This window comes from Pygocentrus nattereri, chromosome 21 (genome assembly GCF_015220715.1).
Source record: "Pygocentrus nattereri isolate fPygNat1 chromosome 21, fPygNat1.pri, whole genome shotgun sequence".
NCBI lineage: Eukaryota > Metazoa > Chordata > Actinopteri > Characiformes > Serrasalmidae > Pygocentrus > Pygocentrus nattereri.
Genome location: NC_051231.1, coordinates 11147734 through 11171667, shown reverse-complemented (window position 1 = coordinate 11171667; position 23934 = coordinate 11147734). Strand labels below are relative to the sequence as shown.

The window sequence follows — 23934 nt, the reverse complement described above, 5'->3', positions numbered from 1 at the left end:
CTTCATCTATATTTTATAAATGGTAAAAGATGACTGAATGATGGACTCGCTGTAGCTTATATTTGATTCAGCACATTATCTCTTCTCTTTAGACCACAAAAGTAATTTCTTTAGCCGAAAATAATATTTTTGTTCCAGGCCAGGGTTCTTTTTAATTTACAGATGCTGCTGGAGTATTTCTCTGTTGAGCTTCTGGAGAATATTTATCATTTATAAATTCCAATTACATAATATAAGAGCTATCCAAATAACAAAGTTTAGTTATAAATGGCTTGTAATCAATCAATTACTGTATGTACAATGTGTGTGTGCATTTTAATACAGGTGTATGTATGTATGAACATGGTTATAAATGGTTATATGGGCTTTACAAATTATGCTTAGCTACAGTACCGTTCAAATGTCAAATATATATATATATATATATATATCGCTGTGGTTAGAAGAAAACCTCGTATCTCCAGAATGGTAATTTTACAGGAGAAGAAAAAAAGCTATTTTACTTTTAATGTAAGTCAAAGGAACCAGACCAGTCATTTTGGATCATTCCTTTTGGTCCACTCATCATTAAATTTACAGACAATGTAAAGGATAATTGTTTTTTTCAAATTGTCAAAAACTGAAAAATTTAAAAAATGAAGACATAAGGTTTTCTTCCGACAACAGCAACACACACACACACACACACACACACACACACACACACACACACACACACACACACATATATACACACACACACAGGCAGCCTGTAGCTTTACTGCTAAAAGTGACACTAAATGTTTTTATTTATAGGCGGCATGTTCATTTAAAGGTAACGGAACAAAAAGCTGTATTTGCCCTGAAGGTTATAAGGGAGACGGCATGACGTGCTACAGCAACATACTTGTGGTAAGTTTCCTTCTGAAAGTAGAGGAACTTTATTTGTTGCAGCGATGGCAAATTAAACATCTAACATTGTGCTACTGAAAGTAAAAGATGAAACTGCCTGCTCAGAAAAAATGAACAGGATTGTCAGCTTCAAAAAAACTCATTTCACACAAACTCTAACACTGTATTTGTTCTTATTTATTGATATGCAATTTAAATGGCCCATATAATGGAAAGGCAAATTTCCCTCTTTTTTGTAGTGTATTAATGCTGTTACAGTTTCAAAACATACACAGCATAGTCCAGATGTTAGAACAAAGCTGCAGAAACAGCCTGATTTGAGTGAATTATTTTGTGATGTCACAAAAGCAAGACATTTACTTAACCACCTATTCAGCCTACAGCAATTTAGCCCCGCCCATTCATGCTGGACTGCTTTTTGATTGAGCTTCTTTACATATTTCAGTCTTTAAGGCACCGCATCAAAAACAGACATTATATCAGATTATATAAAAATGAACTAACATTTTTTGTACATAAAACCACATGATCATCAAGTGAGCATCTGGGGGGAAAATTTTTAATGAATGATATGCTCCCTGTCCTGTCGAGGGTGTATCCTGCCTTCCACCCAGTGACTCCTGGGATAGGCTCCAGGTCCAACTGCTACCCAGAAGGATAAGTGGCTTAGAAAGTGTGTGTGTGTGTGTGTGTGTGTGTGTGTGAGTGATATACACCCTGTCATACATTTATTTTTGGGTTTTTTGTTGTTTTTTTCCCTTTTTGTCAGCAATTTTGTTGCTAATTTTCTTTCTGGTCTATATTGTGCAATACATAATAAGTAAATAAAAGGTAATGGGATGTAGGATAGTTACTCTGTGCTATCTACAACTTAGCATCAAAATTTCATACACTGTAAAAATAAAAAACTAACATAATCTACTTCATTCAGTCTAAATCAACACACTGAATGAAAGATTCTTTCAATCAGTGTCATTTTTGAATGAAAAAAACAACTCGTTAATTTACTTGTTAGTTTTACTACACTACACAGTAAAAACGATCCAGCTTTAACATTTAAAAAGCTAAATAACCGGGATATCTTGAAATTCATTGAACTTGAAATAATACGTTAACAGATGGATAATTTGACTTTTAGATTTGTTAACTTATTATTTCGAGTTCAATAAGCTCAACATTTCAAGTTAACCTGTTTACTGACTTTTTTGAAGCTTAAAAGCTGCATATTTTTTACAGTATAAAATGACCACTAATCGCAGGCATTTTACTTTATATATTTATTTGTTTATTTTTTTGCAGGCCCTGGATGAAAACGGGCTCTTCAGCGATTTTAACCGCTATCTACAGGTGTGTCTAATTTAGTTTTTTATTTATGAATGAACCGGAGCTGGAACATCCATATTCTAACGCATATAAAACATCTGTTCTTTCTTCTTCTGCTTTTATCTCCAGAGACACCCAGTGATCAGCACTGACAGCAATGTGACCGCTTTAGTTCCCTTAAAGGAGGCTTTTAAAAACCTGAGTGCTGCTGACGAAGTGTTTTATTTAGACTACTATCGGCTTCCTCACTTCCTCCAGTAAGCTCTAAAGAGGTTCTCATGGAGTGACCTGTCTGCATTGAGAGAGAAATCACTGCACTTGTCCACTTGTTTTTTTGTTTGTTCTTTTCAGAGCTCACTTTTTAGATGGTATTTACACTTTTGAAGACCTGAAGAAGCAAGTCAACAAAATGGTCCCAACTATATGCAAGACAAAGTGGGAGGTCACTGAAAAAGACGGGGTAACTTTCCCTAAACAATAAGCTGCAGCTGATCTGCATATTTATCTGTCCTCTATCGCTGCATTGTGAATGAGTCAGTGTTGTTTCTTTTCAGGAGCTTAAAGTTGGAAATGCTGTCATTATTACACCAGATATCAAGGCAATCAATGGCTTCATTCACACCATCAGCACAGTAAGTGCTCTATTGTTATTCACAATAATGCTCCCCCTCAGTCTGTTGAGTACACACTTTCAAAAAAGATGGTTCTTTTGGAAAAGGGTTCTATATAGCGCCAAAAAGGGTTGTTCTATTGTTACGATGTCAAGCTTCACTCTTAAAAAAGATGATGCTGCAAGGGTTCTTTAGTAACAAAAATTCTTCTATATAGAACCATCAACACTTAAAGAACCCTTTACATGATTAAAGCATTCTTCATATTGATGGAAAATGCTGCAGGCGATTCCATATAGAACCTTATTTAAAATGGTTTTATACCAAAAGGGTGTTTCTATTGTTATGGTGTCAACCCTGTAACAACAGAAGAACCCTTTTTGGGTGCTATGTAGAACCCTTTTCAAAAAGGTTCTGTTTAGAACCATCTATAGCACATTCTCTATCAACCTGCAGAACGTTATAATCATGCAAAGACTTCTTTGAGTGTTCATGGTTCTAAATAGAACCATTTTCTTTACTAAAGAACCCCTGAAGGACCATCTTTTTAAAGGTTTGTGTGGGTTTATGTGCCAAAAATAGTCAGAATTTCATTTTTGTCTGTTTTCATCATCCCTCTTTATCCCTTAGAACTAAACAGGACCGTTTTTGTTACTGTACCTTTAAGACTGATATATGTAAATAAGCTCTGTTCCTATGATTAGGTGCCGCTTATGGCTCTATGCTAAAACTCTAATTACATAAGTTCCCTATGTATGGGGGCGGGGCTAAACTGCATTAGACTGAACTGCATTAGGCAGGAATATGTCACTGTAATATGAGTCTGCTTTTTGTGACATCACAAAAATTTTGAATTTAAAATAGGTTACTTTTGCCACTAATTATCCAAAGATTGACTGTGGAGTGAACAGTATGGTTTTAACCAGAAAAGCATCATGGGCCTCATTCACCAAAATCTTCCTTAATCTTTTATTCCTTCCTAAATCTTTTCTTAAGTTTGTTCTTGAGAAATGACCTAAGAAAAGGTCTACAACAGATTCACAATGTGTTCTTAAACCACAGAACTATTCACACCTTTGTGCTCTTCAGTGTGTGTAGATTCTGTTCTTACCTAAGAAGAAAACCCAAATAAGAAAATACTGGTGAATGTCTGAATCTTCGTAAAACTGCTCAGTGGGGTTTAAGAAGCAAGATCTCCTTAAGAATGGTTGGTGAATGAGGCCCAATGTTTTAAAAGTCTCTCAATCAAACAGTACTTGAGTTAAAGAATGAGAAAGTATCTGCTTTCAAAAATGCTGAAGTACTGAATTCCTTCAGCATTTTGAAAGCCTTCGTCTCGTGCCTGCGACCAAATCACAGCTGTGATGTTATTTTGCAGTAACACACTCTCTCTGGTGTTCTATTGCTTTTATGCAACAGTTAAATAAATAATTTAAGAAATAAATTAACTGGGATGTTTATTATTGTCATTTAATATGTTTTTATGTTCGCAATTCCTTCCGCCAAATTATAGTTCCTTAATAAGCAGCTTGTTGCTACGTCACAGTAACGAGTACTGGCGATGCATTTTTTAGCAAGATTGTGTCCGGTACACTGTGTACACTCATCATGTTCTAGATTATGAGTATGAAATCATTTCCTACATGAATATTTGTACTGAAATGAAGCTGAATGTATTATGTGTCAGGTTCTGAAACCCCCTGTTTCGGACTTCCCCCCGATACCCCCTGAACTGATGGAGGCCCTGGATGACAACCCATCATTCAGCCTGTTCAGAGAAGCCACTCTGGTAAATCTGGACTAACCCCTATGCAGCACTTTAATAGTTAATCATGTGCAGCTCTGAGGCGCTCGTCCTGGAGTTGCAGAGTGACTTTTTTTAGTTCTGACCAAGTCCTCATCACTCAGGCCCACCAAAACCTGTTTAATTTATCTGTATTAGGGATAAAATGTAGTAGAATATTCACGAACTACATACTACAATATACTTTTTTTGTTTTTACTGAGAGAATTAAGTAATTTATTCGTATCGGTGACAAATGTTGGTTTGCTTTTCCTGTTTTACAAGTCATGATTCATTTTTTCCCTCCAAATTTAGTCATGTCCAATTCCTCCTACTAGCTAGGAAAACTAGTACACTCCTCCTCTGAGACTAACCACTAATTGCCAGTTCTGTTACATCAACTAACAGATGTTAGTTAGCTTTGAGCCGGAGTACTGTGGGCATGGCTATTTATGCTTCCTTGGGCGCCTGATCACAGATGGTTTTGGCATCGCCATGTTTGAATTCACAAACGTAAAGCCAAGTAAACGCTTGTGCCAGTCACTGTTCTGAGTCAATACTGTTGTCAGCATGTGCAGAGCACTAAACAAGTGTTGAGCATGTTAATGATTACCTAATTACCTGGTAGATGAACTAAGGACTGTTTTTGAATTGTACAAGAGAGATCAACTTGTTTTACTAGCCCAACTTAGTAATTCAGCTCCTCGATTCCACTTAATGTTAACCATATTTTCAGTTGAGTCCATATGTATCAGTTTAAATCAGTTAATATCATACATATGAACTTCAAGCAAGCTAGTCCCAGCCCGGCTTTATATGTTTGTTAATTGGGCTAATAATATATGGTAAATATAAGTAGACTACATTACATTAGACTGCTTTTCATTCAGTAAAGCCTAAAGCCCTGCTAATATAAAACACAGTGCTGGGTTTTATGTGTTTATGAGGCATGTCCATCATTTTATGCTCATAGGATATCGACTACTTTGCATTCCTAGGATGTACCATAAGAAAGTCGAGATTTGGACCATTTTTCGTGAGCCTGTAAACAACAATAAAGTACAGTAATATGTATAAGCTGCATTATTACAAGTTGATGATTTGCTGGCAGCACAATATAACATAATCTTACATCAGTAACCAATTTTTCCAGGTCTTTGTAGTTGTTTAAAGTATTACTACAAAAATGAATTCATTCTACTTGTTTTTCGTTGGTTTTTTTCAAATGTCAAACCACTGTTTTGCTAGTGCCTTTAGTTTGTTTCAGCTTGTTTGCAAACCACCGAAAAAGAAAACGTGGCACAAATCATATGCTGTGAAAATAGAAATTATATTCAGCTTAATAACTAATTATCAACCCCTTAATGAGCTTGGTTAGGCATGGTAAAGCACTGAGAACACAATGCACAGGTCATGAGGGTGCCTTTAATTTAAGCTGGGCGTCACTGTATCAACACCTGCTGCTCTTTCAGTATAAGCAGATGGTTTTCTTTGTTTTCTAGCTGTATAATTTGTCCAAAATCATCCCTTCAAGAGGTTACACCGTCTTTGTTCCACACAACAACGCTGTTCAGACATACCTGGAGCAAGCAAATTTAACACATCTGGTAAGCCATCAAAGGAATTGTTTGTTTTAGGTGGTCTTCTCATGTGTTTCTGTCGAGTAATGTTGCAAATTCGGTTTGTTTCTGTTCTGATAGGATGCTGATGTGGTGAAATATCATATCATTCCAAAAGAACAGCTTTTTCCTGAACACTTGACTGATGGGACCTTGAAAAGTACACTTCTCGGGGGTGCCTATCAAATCATGATTCATTTAAACAGTAAAAATGAGGTACGTTGTATGTTAGCACACCATTAGCATATAGTGCATATTTCCTTCAGAGGTTTTAGATGTTAAACGGGAATGCCACAAATGTTCCAAATTTCTGCATAATTAAACAGTTAAGATGTAAACAGAGTCATTCACAGTGGTTTGGTGTGAAATGCTCTGTTCTAGAGAAACCTAGAAACTTCTAGAAAAACTCAACGTTGTGAACTTACCATCATTTTAGCATCATCACCCTCACATATAAAAGCTCAGAGTGGCTCAGAGAGCACTTTGTAACACCTGATTCCAATCACTAACACATCCCACATGAATAGTTCCTCTCTAGCCCCCCTATTATCACTGGGGTCAATTTGACCCGATTCAGCATTTGATGAATGACTGACATTTTTCATATTCAATTCAAGTTTCATATTCAATTACTTTTACCAGTCTGTTTTGGCTGTCTAAAAATAAAATAACATCAATATTTTGTCAATTACACTGGAAGTGTGACAAAAATTGGTGGAATTCCCCTTTATGAGAAATGACTGACCAACCTCCTCTCTCCTCCAGACACTAGTTAACGATGTGCCCTTGGACGGAAACTTCACAGAGACCAGGCATGGTACTATCATCAGCATCCCCCGCGTTTTACAGATACACAAAAACCACTGCAGCCAAGACGTGATTCTGAAAGTCTTAGTAAGTCTCACATTGGTCACTTTTTCATGCGGGAACACGTGAAGCTTTCTAGCAGTCACCAGAAATGTAGATGATTAAAAATGATCAAAGATGTTATCAAAGATAAAAGCATATCTTTTCTAAATACAGCAGTTTTCTGAGCTGATTATTGTCTGTAAGGTAGAGAAAATAAAGGGTCAAAATATGCAAAGTTAGTTGTGAGTAGTGTGTTCTGATACCTGTACCTGTGTTCTGAGCCCTCAGTTAACCATTCGAGGTGTTGGAATACTGAAATCAGATTGTCATTATATTTCATCAAGGAAAGATGGAGAGAACATTTAGGCCAACAATTTAGTGTAACGTGAAGGTTTAGCTCATTTGTGCGAGTGAGTACTGTATGTTATACTTTGCTATTCCGAAGTGTGTTGCCAACGACGTGTTGTTTAAGCAATAGAAAATGAGAGGCAGTGTGTTATCACAAACTAATAACATGGCTGTGATGCCGTAGATTCTCACAGCCGTGATGTTATTTGCGATAACACACTCCCTTTTGTGTTCTATGAAAAGCTGCTCAGTGGTGATGACAGTTTGGGAATTTAGTGTAGTCTTATCTTCATAGTCTGACCAAATTGGCTGTCGGTCAAATGCGATCTTAAAAGAATCAATTTCCTGTTTGTGCACAAAGAAAGAAGTTATAACAGTTAATTGGCTTGAGCATCTCCTACAGCTGTCAAAGTCATTGCTTTGCAATGGCATCTAAGCAGAATGATAGTGTTTGTGAAGAAAACGTGAAAAGCATCACAGTTAGAGCGCTTCTCAACCAATCAGCTTACATGTCTGGAACTAACTGTTGTATAATAAGGATGTAAAAGGCAAAAGAACTTTGGACTTTTACAGATCATTGAAAATGAGGATTAGCCAGCACATCCCTCACTGGGTCATCATTTAGGCCCATCAAAAATGAAGACAGAAAGTATTCAGAAGGAGTTCTTTTTTTTTTTTTTTTTTTAAAAAGCAGTCCTTAATAGCTGAAATGGACAAGCCACCCTTGATTGAAGCCATTATTAATTGTTAATAGTGCAATACTTAAAGGAAAACTCTGTTTTTCAACCTCATCTCTTTCTGCTGTATCTGTAGCACATCGTTTACCATAGAATGTAATTTCCCTGTAATTAGGAAAAAAAAGACTCTGAGCAAACTTATAATAGAAGCCAGTGGGCAGGTGCTTCTATTATAGGTGTCGTGAGTCAACAGGGTTTCTGTTCTTTTCTAAATGCAGGGAAAATTTTATCAGCGGGAACTGACTTGCATGTACCTGCACAAGTGGTAGCATAAAAAAGAAAACAAACATGTAAAAATGTTGATTTTGTTTGATTCTCACAGGGAAGGTGTGGCCCTTGCGATTCGACTCCCAAATGCACCTTCAATGGCAAGCCTGTAAGACAACGCTCCCTCTGTTGATTCTTATACATGGGTTTTGTTCTCTGTGCAGGTCCTGTGAGACCTGTGTAATTCACAGTGCTCTCTCTTCTCTAGCACACCTGATTCATCAGCTAATTATCAAGCCCTTCTTGGCTTGAAACAGGTGGGCTAGAAGAGGGACAAAAAAAAAAAAGCAGCACAGGGTCCCACTGGACTGAAACTGAACACCGCTGCTTCATACACCTGAGCCCTTGTGGGCTTTTTCATCCTGTTATCTCAGTATTGCTTATATTTAATGGTTCATATCTAACGTCTCTATTTATTCTATTAATGTTTCAGATAAAGACGAGTTTCCCTTCAAATATGAAATCCAACTGTAAATATAGGACACGAGTAGGAAAAAAGAGAAAGTCTGTGCCAGGATGCATGATGGACTGCCTGAGGACTACAAAGGTGAAATATTCACTTTTTATTTTTGTTGAATACAATCACAAACAACAGGGTGGAGCAGTGGGTAGTGCTGTCACCTCACAGTGAGGACAGCCTGGGTTCGATTCCCTGGCTGGGTGACCGGGTCCTCTCTGTGTGGAGTTTGCATGTTCTCCCCGTGTCTGCGTGGGTTTCCTCTGGGTTCTCCGGTTTCCTCCTACAGTCCAAAGACATGCAGTCAGGCCAATTGGACATGCTAAATTGTCCCTGGGTGTGACTGTCTGTGTCTGTCTGTCTGCCGTGTGGTGGACTGGCGACCTATCCAGGGTGTATCCTGCCTTCCACCCGATGAGGGCTGGGATGGGCTCCAGCACCCCCCCGCGACCCTGACAGAGAAGTGGCTTAGAAAAAGGATGAATGGATGGATGTATGGACAATCACAAACAAACATTTTGTTGATTTTCTAAGTGGAAATAAGACTCGAATATAACACTTCTGCACATTTAAGGCACAATTACTGTTTACTTGCTAAATAAAAAAATTGTGGAATAACATATCAATTGTGGTCTGTGCATAAGTTATGGTGCGTTTTACCTTTTCTGTTTTATTTTTTCCAATATGTTAAAACTGTGATAAAATGCCACATTTAAGTTTGTTCTTTGCAGATGACATGATAATTTCACTTAGAAAGTCAAGAAAACGTCATTTGACTGGAGGAGTTCAGACTTTTGCATATGACTGTACATAGCATTATTTTGCGAATGCTAATCTCTGATCATTGGCTCTTCTATCTGTTGTAGGACCACTCCTGTTGCCCAGGTTACTTTGGCCATGACTGCTTTAAATGCCCTGGGGCAGTGGACAACTGGTGCTCTAACAATGGCAAATGCCAGGATGGCCTTTTCGGCAACGGAGAGTGTCTCTGTAATGAGGGATTTCATGGCACAGCATGTGAAATGTGTGACGCTGGAAGATACGGCAAAGACTGCAAATCAGGTGAGTATGACATAAATATCTCATGCCTTACTAAGTCTTGGCTATGACTTATCTCATTCCTATGCCTTATTGAGTCATGGCTATGACGTAATATTCTTGTTCATATGCCTTACAAAGGCATGCCTATGATTTAATAATCTTGTTCCAGTATCATCCAAGGTTGTGGCTATGACTTTATTAAGTCATGACTATGACTCATCTTATCTCATTTCCACATCACACTAAGTTGTGACTATGACATATTTATCTCATTCGGACATCATAAGTCAGGACCTAAGTCATTATTTCATGAATGCACATTTTAGCTGCCAGAAAAATGAAAAATAAAGATATTTCATATTTCATGGTTGTATTATTGTTTTACAGAATGTCACTGTGAACATGGAAAATGTTTGGATGGGCTGGACGGTAACGGCCAATGCATCTGCTATAAGGGCTGGAAAGGAGTGAATTGCTCACTGGGTTAGTGCTGCAAATCCTTTTAAAGCATGGATCACATGGATTTCATGAGTTTTTAATAACCACCCTCACTCAGCCCTAGAGTCATGCCTATAAAATGCCTTTTATTTGTATTTCAGCTGTCGTTAATGATGAATGCGGAGGCATTTGTGACACAAATGCCAAGTAAGCAGAAAAAAGCATTGCACGGAATTATAATATGATCCCAGGCATTCAGAATCTATATGTCACAATAATGAAAAGTCTCTGTATTTAATAACCGTTATTATTTTCTTTCAGTTGTATTTCAGGAGGTTCAGGTGGAAAACCAGTTTGTGTGTGCATAGCAGGTTACCAAGGAAACGGAACCCTCTGCAAAGGTTCTTTTTTTAATATTTTAATATTTATGAGTACTTTAGGTAATGCTTGTAGTATTTGTTCAATCTACTTTTGTTTCAAAAATGCTTTTTTGGAACTACCTTGGCGGTTACAGAAAAAGAACTGTGTGGCACTAATAATGGTGGCTGTTCAGAGCATGCAACCTGCATGAAAATCGCACCTGGGGAACGGGACTGCCTATGTAACGACGGCTACACGGGAGATGGAATCGTGTGTGTAGGTAAGGGTGAAATAGACTGAATGAAAACGTTTTGATTCATCATGATCTGAGGAGCTGAGGTCTGTGTAACAACGACTTGAATAAAACCTCAAATTCAGCTTTTAGTGGTCTAGCAGTCAGAAGGACACTGGTGTCATTCTGATGCCATGTATGCCATCTTTAAACCCACCCCAAATTTTCTCCAGCTTGTGTTATTTTAACATCTGGAGATATCATAAGCTTTTTTGTTCGTTGACGAATGTTTATTTCTATGTTATTTAATGTGTTCTCTGCACACACAGATTAATTAGAGCTTCTGAGGGACCAGAAATGGCCAGAAATAAAGCTAACATACACTACATCCACAGGCCAACGACAGGTTTGTTGTCCGTTGGACAATGTTAAAGAGCAAATCATTGCCCCTTACTTTGAGCTTCACTTTCCCAAAGGATTGAATTATTTTGGAAATTTCACTATTATTTTATTCCCATCCTAAAAAGTTTACATTACCAACCAATGTTTTTTTATTATGAGGCCATGTCTGGCTACATGCGACTAGTGTAGTACCATTCATAGTGATGTTACCTCTGCTCTTGGCATATACTGTACTGTGCCTTGGGCATCTGACAAAATTATGTGCCAAGACTAAGATAGCTAAGATAGAAATAAATACAATAAAACACACTAACAGTACATTGTAATTTGAGGTATTTCAGTGTGTTAGCTTAACCATTTCCGAAGCTGTCACTGAGGGAGCCCATTATTTAGTTACCTTCCAATATCTAAGCTACTTTATCTAATCAGTCTTTCATTAAGTTCATTAGAGTTCAATATTGTTATGTCAGGATGTTTAGTTGGTTTAGTTGAACACATCCAAGCAGTGGCTAGAGCTGCATTGAGTCGAAAAGGAAACTTGTGCTCTTCCAGACAACCCAAATATCAATAACTTTTTTTCAAAAATAGGAAACTCTTGTTATGTTTTATTGTATTTATGTTTGTTTGTATTTACTCTAGAGTAAGTGTTTTTACATGCAAATACATTTCTTGAGATATATAACGTTTTGAGATGAAAAGATTTCCATTGGCTGCCTAAGTTCGCAGAGTACTGTGTAATCTTTTTCCACTGAAGGAGTGCTCCATGGTTCCATATTCAGTCCAATTTATTTTGCATCCAATTAGCACCAATTAAATGAATGGAAATATGTAATTCTGCTATTTTAATTTCTATAACAGAGCTAAATCCCTGCCTAGTCAACAACGGAGGATGCTCTGAAAATGCAGACTGTGTCAAAACAGGACCAAATACAGTAAATATAATTTTTTTTAATAATCTTTTATTCATAAGGAGTTAAACAGCACATTATAGGTTGCTGAAATGGTAGATATTGATTAAATAATGCTAATGAGACTTGCAGTGCTAACAGCTAACAGGAAATGAACTCAAATTACAACATTAACTTTCTGTTATTGTTAATCAATTGTTTAGCTGAACTTTCACTTTTGGTATATCTTTTGGTATAACGTGTAATATCATATTCCAGGCTGCATGTGTTTGTAAACCTGGCTTTGCTGCACAAGGACGTATATGTTCTGCAATAAATCCATGCTTAAAGGTATGTGACTACACTGCGAACAAACATTTCAGACAAACCTAAGAGTAAACTTTATAAGAGGTCTGTTTGAATCCAGAGACAGGAAAAATGAATGCCTTTATTAAATGCAAAGATGAAAACCATTGTTTAAATAAGAGCACCAAAAAATTCCAGCTTGTTAGCTACACTTACACCTACACTGCTGTGCAAAAGTCAGAGACCACCCTTTCATTTGTTTATTTCCAGTCAAAACATTTTCTGGTTCTCACACACCAAGTGATCCCAATTTTTAACCTTATTTTTCATGTCATTTTCACAGTAAGGGCAGCTTGACAGCTATGCATCCTTTTTGACCCACTGCACTAAATTGTGTTTTTCTCATCAGAAACACCTGCCATATTGGTGCACTACACAGGTATACATTTACAGACTGTGGCTCATCTGGTACTGCACAATTAATCCACCCACACCCCCTTTACTTCAAATCATTAATAGAAAGAGACCCCCAAAGGACCATATTGGGCGTTGGTCCATTCTCAGCACAGCAGTGACACTAACAGGGTGTTGGTGTGTGTGGTGTTGGTGTCTGAAGTGAAGCAGTATTAGAAAAGGGTAGTGGCTGAAATAGTGGTGCCTTTCCATTGATGGATGGGGTAGTGGGGAGCTGATAAATTGTGCAGGAACAGATGGGCGTATATATGGTTTGTGTTTCTGATAAAATGTCTGATAAGTGTAAGCACAAGGTAGGTGTAGCTAATAAACTGAGCATTTTACGCATTTAGAGCGTACGGCTTTTCTTTGCCTGGAGGCAACAAGAAAAGTGTGATTGGTGATCAAAAAAATTTAAAAAATGTGTGAGATGGTATTGGAGGGGGAGGAAATGAGGTCATTAGAATTAACAGAAGAACAAAAAGATTATTTACTCTAAATAATCCCTCCAGGACACTGACCCATAACACTGATAATAGTAATGATATTGGTGCTGCCTGACATCAAAATGCATGCCATGCACATTTAGATGTTTGTTATAGAAATAAGGCGTTTGGTGCTTTTAATTAAGCTTCACATTGTGCCTAACAAGCCCACTTAACCATGATTTCAAGATTGTTTTCAATCAAAAGTTAACAGTGAAGAAACCATTACGCCTTCTCTGAAGGCGTAGAAGCCGAGAAAGCCCCGAGAGTTCCCTGCTGAATAAAATACACAAATGCTCAATATATAACTAAATTTATTATCAATAACATCACAACTAAAGAGTTGCTCTGCCAGGCAGTGTGGTTCAGTAACAGTAGGAAGTGGTTGCCAGGCAACCTAACTGCATTTTAGCTGAAATACCATTTTATACTATACAGGTGTATATCAATGGCTTTAAACATCAGCCAATCACATTTGAGAACCAGAACCAGATCTTTGCATATTACAAGGCCAGAATGAAAACTCTGACTACGTGTTGGTATAGTCATCTCATACTCAGCTCATTCATATGAATTACCCAAAAAACTGTGATGAAACAGATTAAAGCCAGTAATCCTGACTAATCAGGTTATCTTGAAATAGTTTACATGCCGTTGAACTGTGTTTAAATAATTTTGCAGGACAATGGAGGATGCAACATCAATGCTATATGTCGATACAACGGCCCAGGGGAAAGGAACTGCACATGTCGCTATGGCTACAAAGGAAACGGCAATGAATGTGCAGGGACTGTGAGTAGAGTGAGTATCCTCTTGCAGAAGGACAGAAGGAAAAGCAAATCTAAATCTGGAAATAATGGTTGTGAATGTGTTAGTCCTCATTTTCCAAACTTCTCAAAACTATTTTTTCTTGCTCTTTTTTAAATGAATCCCTTTACTGGTTGAGGCAGGAGCTTCTTCACAAACCAGAGGGTTCTTGGTTGCGAAGGAATCTTGGAGTAAGTAAAGCCACTTTATACAGTATCATACACTCATTATCCACTTTGTTACCCCTTCAGTACTGTGCAAAAGTCAGAGCCTAGCTTTATTTATTTCATTTCCAGTCAGAAACCAAAAGTACATTAAGTACATTAATTACAAATTATTTTCTAGAAAAAACATTAATAAAGAAAGAAATAATAACAACAATTGGACTCCCAACAATCACCTGCAAGACCTGAGTGACCACCAACCCCCCCCCCCCCCCATGAGATAAACAATGCTTAAAGCTTTCATCTTTGAGAGAGGAGAAAATCAAGCTGCTTTACATCTGAAAACATAGACAGGGGTTTCTGTCCATCCTGCCACTGTGAGAAGACAACTCACTGTGAAAGGAGACAGACACATCAAACAAAGAAGCTGAACAATGGACTGCCCACCCCAGAGTCCAGACCTCAACATCACTGAATGTGTTTGATTACTTCAGAAAATGATCAACCAACTTCTAAGACTGAACTTTGGAGGTGTGTGCGGATTCTTTGAGAAACTGAAAGTCTCCTGAAAAGAATGGAAGGCAAAGAGTCACACATTACATACTGAAAAAAATCTTATATTTAGTTTTTGAGGCTTCTGTGTACTTTACTGTGAAATATATGTTTTATGTGTTTTTTTTCTTGAAGCTGAAAAACTTTCACCAAAAAATAAACAATGGCTGGTCTCTGACTATTGTACAGTACTGCTTAGTACTGCCGTGCACTGAAACACCCACCTTATATAGGTATTTGTGTACAATTACAGACTGTCTGATTCACCTGTTGCTGCGCAGGTTATCAGCCTCCTTCCACCCCATTCATCTGTGGTCATTGGGGTGATGTATCGTTCTCAGCACAGCAGTGACACCGACATCATAGTGTATGTGGTGCTGGTGCGAGTGAATCAGACACGGCAGCATTTCTAGAGTCACTGTTATGCTGAGGGTGTACCCCCACCCAAAAAAATCTAAACCAGAGCAGCTCTGTGGTCAGACTTTGATCACTGATGAAGGACTATACAATGGCTAGCGCAAACTGTGCATCAACAAATCCAGTCTCTAACTGTACACCAGCAAGATGGAGCTGTGAGGGACGGGATTTCTGATAAAGTGGCCATTAATTTTTCAATTTTTCAAAAAACAACACATAAAAACGATTTTAAATAAAACATGTGTTAACACATTTCTTTATTCCAGATTTCACTGGTCAGGGATTTGTTCGGTAAAGGGCCATTCACTGTATTTGTTCCTCATACAGACTACGTTGTGAACGACACGGTATGATTTCCTTTTTAGCATTTTTTAAAAGGTGTGAAATGATTGTGACACATAGAGTTTCATAGTTTTCAAACACATTGTAACCAAGTGTCATGTTGTCAATTGTATGACCTTAAATAATGAAAACTGCCCTGAAAATGTTATTATAAATGATAAATTTAAAATTCAATTTAAAATTCAATGGAATGCCATTCTTGTTTTCTGTGTGTTAAAACAATTGTGCTTTTGATACTATTAAATAACTCCTAATCGTATTTTCAGGGATTAAGGTCGAGTGGAAATCCGAAAAGCCTGTAGTGACATGGCCCACATGTCTACAGTCAGCTCCATAATTATTGGCACTTGTGGTAGAGATGGGTTAAAAAAGGGTCATGAAAACTAATCTTTGTGGATAATTAGCTTCATCTCACACTGAAAATAAGAGAAGACGTTTTAACTTTTAATTGAATGAAGTTTAGTCTAAGAAAAAACACAGTAAAAATGCATTTTCTTCTTTAATAACTTTGATGGTCTGTTTCATCTTAGCAGGTAAGCAAGTAAGTCAATATTTATAAAAACATTTTTATAGTGTTTAACTGTTATTTTTTGTTAAATTGTGTCAGTTGTACAGGATTGTTAAAACTGTAGAAAGCTGCAGTTGTCCATTTTATCTTGGCATGGCCATCTATGTGGAGAAGTGTGAATAGTTTTCACCACAGGGGATTCCCACTCCTCCCCTTTCACATCTCATTGCTCACTAGCAGCTCAACACAAAGTTACACATAGAGAGACATCAGTGCCCGAGTTATGATAATTACTTAGTTATGATAATTGCTTATGATAATTAGAGTTATGGGGAACAAAGAGTGCATCTGGTTATATTTTCAAATGAGTCAATTTCCATTCCACTGCAGAATGGCCACTAGAATGCCTGCAGAAAGAGTTTCAACTAAATTTACTGCTGTTAAATGTCAGATTTCTGTTTTTTCTGTATTTTCTAAAAAATTTCAGATTTTTTCTATTTAACCTTTTTATCCATCTTTTCCAAGTTGCCAATAATTGTGTGCCTGTCTATTTCCTGTCACTTCTAATATTTCTTTTTTCATGTTTGGACCAATGGCTTTTCACTTTTTTTTTTTTTTTTGAAGCAGATTGAGAAATGGGTGAATAAAAGTTGCGTGGCAGACCTACTGAGGTACCACATTGTCGGATGTGAGGAGCTATCTGAATCGGAGCTCAAGTCTGTCTCCCGTGTGGTTGCTGCCTCTGGGCATGTGTTGCGCTTCAGCGTACGAGATGTAAGCCTTCAGAGCAAAACCAAGTCTGTCATAATAAAAAAAAATCCAAAATGGTAACTTTATAGAAAAATAGAAAACTGTGCTGGACATTAAACAGACCATATTTTGCATTTTTTTCTTTGTACTTCTTAACCTGAAGTACCTCGATAACATTTCTGTGGTTTTATGTACCAAAAACAGACATAATTCATTTTAACACTGACCGTTTTCCAACTTCCCTTTATCTGTAAAAAAATGGATACTTTTAAGATCACATTAGACTGACAGCTGATTTGATCTCTAAAGATGAGATAACACTAAATTCCGAAACTGTTATCGCCACTGAGCAGCTTTTCAGTGGGCAGCTGTGACAGAAGAACACCTTAACAACCTGGAATCAGCCAGAAATGAACCGAATACCATTCACCAAACAAAACGAGCTGTAAAAGATGCCTTACAGACTGGCTGGAACTAAACAGACATATTTCATTTTAACACTGACTGTTTTCCAACCTCCCTTCATCTCTTAGGCTGGCTTTACACAGTGAAACTTTCATGCAGCTAGTTGCATGTTGTCAGATGCCTACTACATTTGCTTACTCCATTAGATAACCAAATTAACTTTTGGTATATTGTATCCTTCTTGCTAAAATCATCTGCGTGGTGTTTAAATATTTGCAGTTTTATAGCCTTCAAATAATATTTTACTGGCTGCCACTGGTGTCTTTTTCTGTAGCTAACAAAAACATTGGGAGACCTACACATTACATCCACAGGAACATGTGACCTCCCATTCTAAATCCATAGGCATTAATATGGAGTTGGTCCCCCCATTTGCAGCTATAATAGCTTCCACTCTTCTGGGATGCTTTCAACAAGCTTTTTTCTTAAAAGTGTACAATGGTCTAAAATGTCTTGGTCTGCTGAAGCATTAGGTTTTCCCTTCACTGGAGCTAAGGGCATAGGCCAACCCCTGAAAAACAACCTCATAGCATCATCCCTCCTCCACCAAACTTTACAGTTGGCGCAATACAGTCAGGCAGGTAACATTTTTCTGGCATTTGCCAAACCCAGACTCATCCACTAGATTGCCAGATAAAGAAGCATGACTCATCACTCAACAGAATGAGTTTCCACTGCTCCAGAGTCCAGTGACGGCATACTTTACAACTGCTTTACAAGCATCTATTTAAACAGCTTTTAGCCTTAGCTGGCTAGTTTTAAAAAGTTGCATGCATTAGCTCTGAGAAGCTCACATTTGTTTGATGTTGTGGCTCCTTCTAGCTCCTTATAACTTCAGCGTGAATGGTCACAGCTAGAGTGCTGTAAGCTAAGCAGACAGATGTATTTTAATCAATTAATTCAAAATGTAATTTTTTACAGTTTAGCTTCTAAATGAATTACTTGCTTTGAAATAGGGCATTAAATTACTGCTGCTTAAATATAGGAACAGCTTTTTATTGATACCTTTTTCAATCTGCCTGATGTTCACAGGGTGTTGTGTACATCAACAACAAAACAAAAATCATCACTAGTGACCAGGAATGTTCTAATGGAATCATACATTTCATAGATGGCATCCTCTTCCCATATGAACTGAAGGACAAGACATTTGTTCAACCAGATGTAAGTCTCTCTGGTGAGAGAATATATCAAATATTAAATGTTTATATAAAATATAAGTATTTATATGTGTATATTTTAGCTGAATGTTACTACAGCAGCAGAAGCGTACGGGTACACCATGTTCAGCAAGTTGTTAAAGGTAAGTCTGCACTGTTTTGGACTTCCCTTTTGACCCTTTTTCGCATACTCATTCATCTAGTTATCCTTTATATTAACGGTTAATTAATTAATTAGAATTGCTAGAGTATTACTTAATATTACTTCCTTAATGCTTAAATATCATGTCACAGAAGTACAAATTAAGAACACATGAAGTATAATTTTGCACAGAAATCCACATAAAGTACATCCATACTGTATCAAATATCCACATTATATTTACATTGTGCTCCAGCAACGCCACCCCCCACCCCCCAACCCCCGTGACCCTGAGGGAGAAGCGGCTAAGAAAATGTGTGTGTGTGTGTGTGTGTGTGTTTATGTTGTATTGCTAATAAAAACCCAGAAAAAGCGCCCTGCAGCCATATTGTTGACATTCCATCAGCATAAGGTGTATGAGCAGTCAGTGCTGGCTATGGCTTCCAAATCCAGATTTTAAGAAAAGATCAGTTTGGTCGGAGGTCAGAAGGAGTTACATTGTGTCTTTGTGGATCTAGAGAAGGCATATGATAGGGTGCCAAGAGAGGAACTGTGGTACTCTATGAGGAAGCCAGGTGTAGCTGAAAAGTATGTTAGGGTGGTGCAGGACATGTATGAGGATACTGAGACAGTGGTGAGGTGTGCAGTTGGAGTGACAAATGGTTTCAAGGTGAAGGTCAGGTTACATCAGGGATCAGCTTTGAGCCCCTTCTTGTTTGCAATGGTGATGGAAAGGTTGACAGATGAAGTCAGGCAGGAGGCTCCATGGATCATGATGTTTAAAATGACATTGTAATCTGAGGTGAGAGTAGAGAGCAGGTGGAAGAGAATCTGGAGAGGTGGAGGTTTGCACTGGAGAGGAGAGGAATGAAGGTCAGTAGAGACAAGACGGAATACATGTGTGTGAATGAGAGGGAGGCAGGTGGAAAGGTGAAGATGCAAGGAGTACAGGTCATAAAGGTGGATGACTTCAAATATCTTGGGTCAACCATCCAGAGCAATGGACAATGTAGAAAAGCGGTGAAGAAGAGGGTGCAGGCAGGATGGAGTGGGTGGAGACGGATGTCAGGGCTGATGTGTGACAGAAGGATAGCAGCAAGAGTGAAAGGGAAGGTTTACAAGACAGCAGTGCGTCCTGCTATGACGTATGGTTTGGAGACTGTGGCTCTGTCTAAAAGACAGGAGGCTGAGCTGGAGGTGGCGGAGATGAAGATGCTGAGATTTTCGTTGGGAGTGACAAGGATGGACAAGATTAGAAATGAGCAGATCAGAGGGACAGTGAAGGTGGAGCAGTTTGGAGATAAAGCCAGAGAGGCCAGGTTGAGATGGTTTGGACATGTGTTGAGGAGGAATAGTGGATATATTGGTCAAAGAATGTTGATTGTTGAAGATGGAGCTGCCAGGTAGAAGGAGAAGAGGTAGACCTCAGAGAAGGTTTATGGATGTAGTGAAGGTGGACATGGAGATAGTTGGTGTAAAAGTAGAGGAGGCAGTGGATAGGGCAAGATGGAGGCAGATGATCTGCTGTTGCGACCCCTAAAGGGAGCAGCCAAAAGAAGAAGAAGATGAGTTTGGTCGGAGGTGTTGATTTGTACCATATTCAAAAAGTTATCTTTGAGCCCCAGTTATGTATTATTGCCTGTTATACAACAGTTAGTTCATGTCAAGTCAAGTCAAGAGGCTTTTATTGTCATTCCATCTATGTACAAGTAAACAGTGGAGTGAAATTACGTTCCTCCAGGACCAACACGGTGCAACAAGGAACACAAAGTACAAAGTGCGAACATGCATACAGTGTGCAAACAAAAATTAAACTAGAAACAATAAATATGATAAATTATTCAGACACTAGACACAGTAAACAGACAGGACAGCGCAGCACCAACACAGCACTCATTCTGGACATAGGATAAGGTATTAACGTAGTGGGATAAGGTATTAACATGCTGTGATCTGTGAGTCACGCAGTCAGATGACAGTCATAAACACAGCAGTTACTGAGGTAGAAAAACCTGAGTAAACCAGTGAAAACACAGTGTAGAAGCAATGTTTCAGATAGTGCAAGTACAGCATCAAAAGAGTTGTGTGTGTGGAGTATGTGTGTGAGGGGGGGCAGGGGTAGCTCAGTCCTTGTGAGTTTAAAAGCCTGATTCCTTGAGGGATGGATGGGGTCGTCCACAATGCTAGTGGCTTTCTGGATACAACGTGTGGTGTTGATGTCCATGATGGAGGGGAGAGAGACCCCGATGATCTTCTCAGCTGTCCTCACTATACGCTGAGTCTGAGGTGGTGCAATTCCCAAACCAAGCAATGATGCAGCTGCTCAGGATGCTCTCCACACTCCACAGTTTGAGCTATACTTTGCATGAGTCATGAGTCAGCAGAGTAAACAGCAGTGGACCAAGCGCACAACCCTGTGGGGCACCGGTGCTCAGTGTGGTGGCACTGGAGATGTTATTTCCTATCCTGACTAACTGAGGTCTCTCAGATAGGAAATCCAGGATCCAGTTACAGAGGGAAGTGTTCAGGCCCAGCAGGCTCAGTTTCCCAATCAGCTGCTGAGGAATGATGGTGTTGAACGCTGAACTGAAGTCTATGAAGAGCATTCTGATGTAGGCATCTATTGTCTAGGTGGGAGAGAGCCAGGTGGAGTGTGGTGGAGATGGCGTCGTTGAGTGGTTGGGGCGATATGCAAATTACAGTGGGTCCAGTGAAGGAGGAAGCTGGTCTTTAATGTGCCTCATGACAAGCCTCTCGAAGCACTTCATGATGATGGGAGTGAGTGCAATGGGATGTTAGTCATTGAGGCAGGACACTGGAGACTTCTTCGGCTCAAGGATGATGGTGGTGGACTTGAAGCACGTTGGAACGACTGCAATGCTTAGAGAGATGTTGAATATGTCTGTGAGAACATCAGCCAGCTGTTCGATGCATTCTCTGAGCACTCTGCCTGGTATGCTGTCGGATCCTGGTGCTTTTTGTGGGTTGACTCTGTGTAGAGTTCTCCGCACATCAGCAGTGGACAGACACTGTACCTGTTCACTTGGAGGGGGAGTGGTTTTCCTCACCGTCGTGCCATTCTGTGCCATCACTGGCATCACTGTCACAAGCAGGTGGAGATGACTTGTAGTTGGTGATGGCCTGGATACCCTGCCACATGCGCCGTGTGTCAGCAGTGTTTAGAAAATGATCATGGATTTTCTTTGAGTAGGCACACTTAGCCTCACTGATGGCCTGGGAGAGCTTGGCTCTTGCCACCCTGAGGCTTGCTTTGTCCCTTGACTTGTGCACCTCTGCAGTCATGCATGGTTTCTGGTTGGGGTGAGTTGTGACGGGTTTGGAGACAGTAACATCATCAATGCACTTGCTGATGTAGCCAGTCACTGATTCTGCATACTCCTCCAGGTTGATGGAGTCACCGGTAATTGCTGCTACTCTGAACATCTCCCAGTCAGTGTGCTCAAAACAGTCCTGAAAAGCAGAGATAGCTCCTGGTGGCCAGGTTCTCACTTGCTTCTGGTCTGGTTTGGCACGTCTGATGAGTGGCCGGTATGCTTGAATGAACATCATAGAGATCCGAGTAGCCGTAATGGGGGTGGGGCTCGGCCCTGTATGCACCGGGGGTGTTTATGTAAACAAGATCCAGCACGTTAGCCCCACAGGTTGCAAAGTCCATTTACTGATGAAATTTGGGGAGTACTGACTTCAGATTGGCATGGTTGAAATCACCGGCAACAATAAACAGTCCGTCTGGGTTTGTGTTCTGGAGGTCGCTGATAGTGCTGTACAGCTCGTTCAAGTGCAGCATTAGCATTAGCATTGGGAGCTATATACACTCCTATTATATACAGCGAACTTGGCTGTCTAGACAAATAAAATGACCTGGCTCTGACAATCGCAAACTCCACCAGCGGTGAGCAGTGACTGGAGACTAGCACCGCGTTTTTACACCATTCAGTGTTGATGTAAACACACAGTCCCCCACCTCGAGTCTTACCGCACAGCTCAGCAACTCTGTCTCTGTGGAAGCACAACAGGCCGTTGAGCTGAACGGCTAAGTCCGGAGTGGAGCTCGTCATCCACGTCTCCATAAAAAAACGAAAACACAGCAGTCTCTGAACTCACGATGGGTAGCCCACCGAATCCGGAGGTAGTCCAGTTTATTCTCCAAGGAACAAACGCTAGAGAGAAGGAGCGACGGATCGGCTGGTCGTGTGGGGTTAGCCATTAGCGCGCTTCTGCCTCTTTGCGCATCGCTTTCGGCCAGCAGGCTCACGCAGCCCGTAGCAGGCCTAGTTCGTGCAACTCTTCCCGCAGTTTGTTTGGAAGCAGAGATTGTGGCTGATTTCTCAGCTGTAGCAGGCTCTGGCGATGGTAGTTCCGGCCACACAAGCTGATGAAGCATTCTAATTGTGCTGTTATTTCAGCATAACATCACGTTTTTTTCACAAACACTGTATCACTCCCTTGAGACTTCATTGCTAAGCAACAACTTTGACAGCTGTAGGAGACCCTCAAGCCATTTGAACGTTTTTACTTCTTACTTTGCCCAGAAACAGACCTACAGAATTTGTCCTTCTCCTCCCTGCCTACTTGTGATAGAATGATTTGGTAGCATTATGGGGAGATGGCTGAAAGGTTTTCCTGTTTATTCTCACTGTTAATGATTCTCTGACTCAGCTCCTTAATCTCTTTCCCCTCAATCAGACAGCCAGGTTGCTATAAAAGCTTACACCATTTTTTGTTGCTGTTGTTAAGGCAACTACACAGCACACCATGGCTATATTTTATCTGTCTTTATACAAAATGTGGCTGCTGCAGCCGCCGTGTTTACTAGTGGCTTTTCAACAATACCACCAGTGCTGGTGTGACGTCAATTTGATACTGTCTACTCACATCTCTTCCAATTTTGTTTAATTGCAGCAAGCCAACTTGATTAATATGGTCATGCATACGACGTTTTATCCTTTCACGATGTTCTGGCCCACTGATAATGCATTCAACAGTCTCCCGGATAAACAAAAGAAGTGGCTGTACAGTGAAGACCATCGTGACAAGCTGCAGGCCTTCATAAAAGTTCACATAGTTAAGGACCAGCGAGTAAGTAACACATTTAGTCCTCTATTAATGGTAAGCCG

General features: G+C 39.4%; 1 protein-coding gene across 2 annotated transcripts in view; it reads left to right on the top strand.

Moving 5' to 3' along the window:
* stab1 (stabilin 1) overlaps positions 1–23934 on the top strand; it is an 89341-nt gene that overhangs the window by 32385 nt on the left and 33022 nt on the right. The window contains exons 27-51 of one of the 2 annotated variants that reach the window (XM_017704808.2): positions 796–891; positions 2191–2238; positions 2344–2471; positions 2566–2674; positions 2769–2846; positions 4513–4614; positions 6111–6215; positions 6309–6443; positions 6993–7121; positions 8484–8537; positions 8862–8975; positions 9752–9947; positions 10314–10409; positions 10526–10571; positions 10686–10765; positions 10879–11004; positions 12217–12290; positions 12525–12596; positions 14171–14290; positions 14440–14487; positions 15696–15776; positions 16907–17053; positions 18527–18658; positions 18738–18797; positions 23720–23896. In XM_017704808.2, the coding sequence (XP_017560297.1) occupies positions 796–891; positions 2191–2238; positions 2344–2471; positions 2566–2674; positions 2769–2846; positions 4513–4614; positions 6111–6215; positions 6309–6443; positions 6993–7121; positions 8484–8537; positions 8862–8975; positions 9752–9947; positions 10314–10409; positions 10526–10571; positions 10686–10765; positions 10879–11004; positions 12217–12290; positions 12525–12596; positions 14171–14290; positions 14440–14487; positions 15696–15776; positions 16907–17053; positions 18527–18658; positions 18738–18797; positions 23720–23896 (2553 nt within the window). Of the gene's footprint in view, positions 1–795; positions 892–2190; positions 2239–2343; positions 2472–2565; positions 2675–2768; positions 2847–4512; positions 4615–6110; positions 6216–6308; positions 6444–6992; positions 7122–8483; positions 8538–8861; positions 8976–9751; positions 9948–10313; positions 10410–10525; positions 10572–10685; positions 10766–10878; positions 11005–12216; positions 12291–12524; positions 12597–14170; positions 14291–14439; positions 14488–15695; positions 15777–16903; positions 17054–18526; positions 18659–18737; positions 18798–23719; positions 23897–23934 lie in introns of both variants that reach the window. The other variant, XM_017704807.2, reaches the window with a different exon arrangement.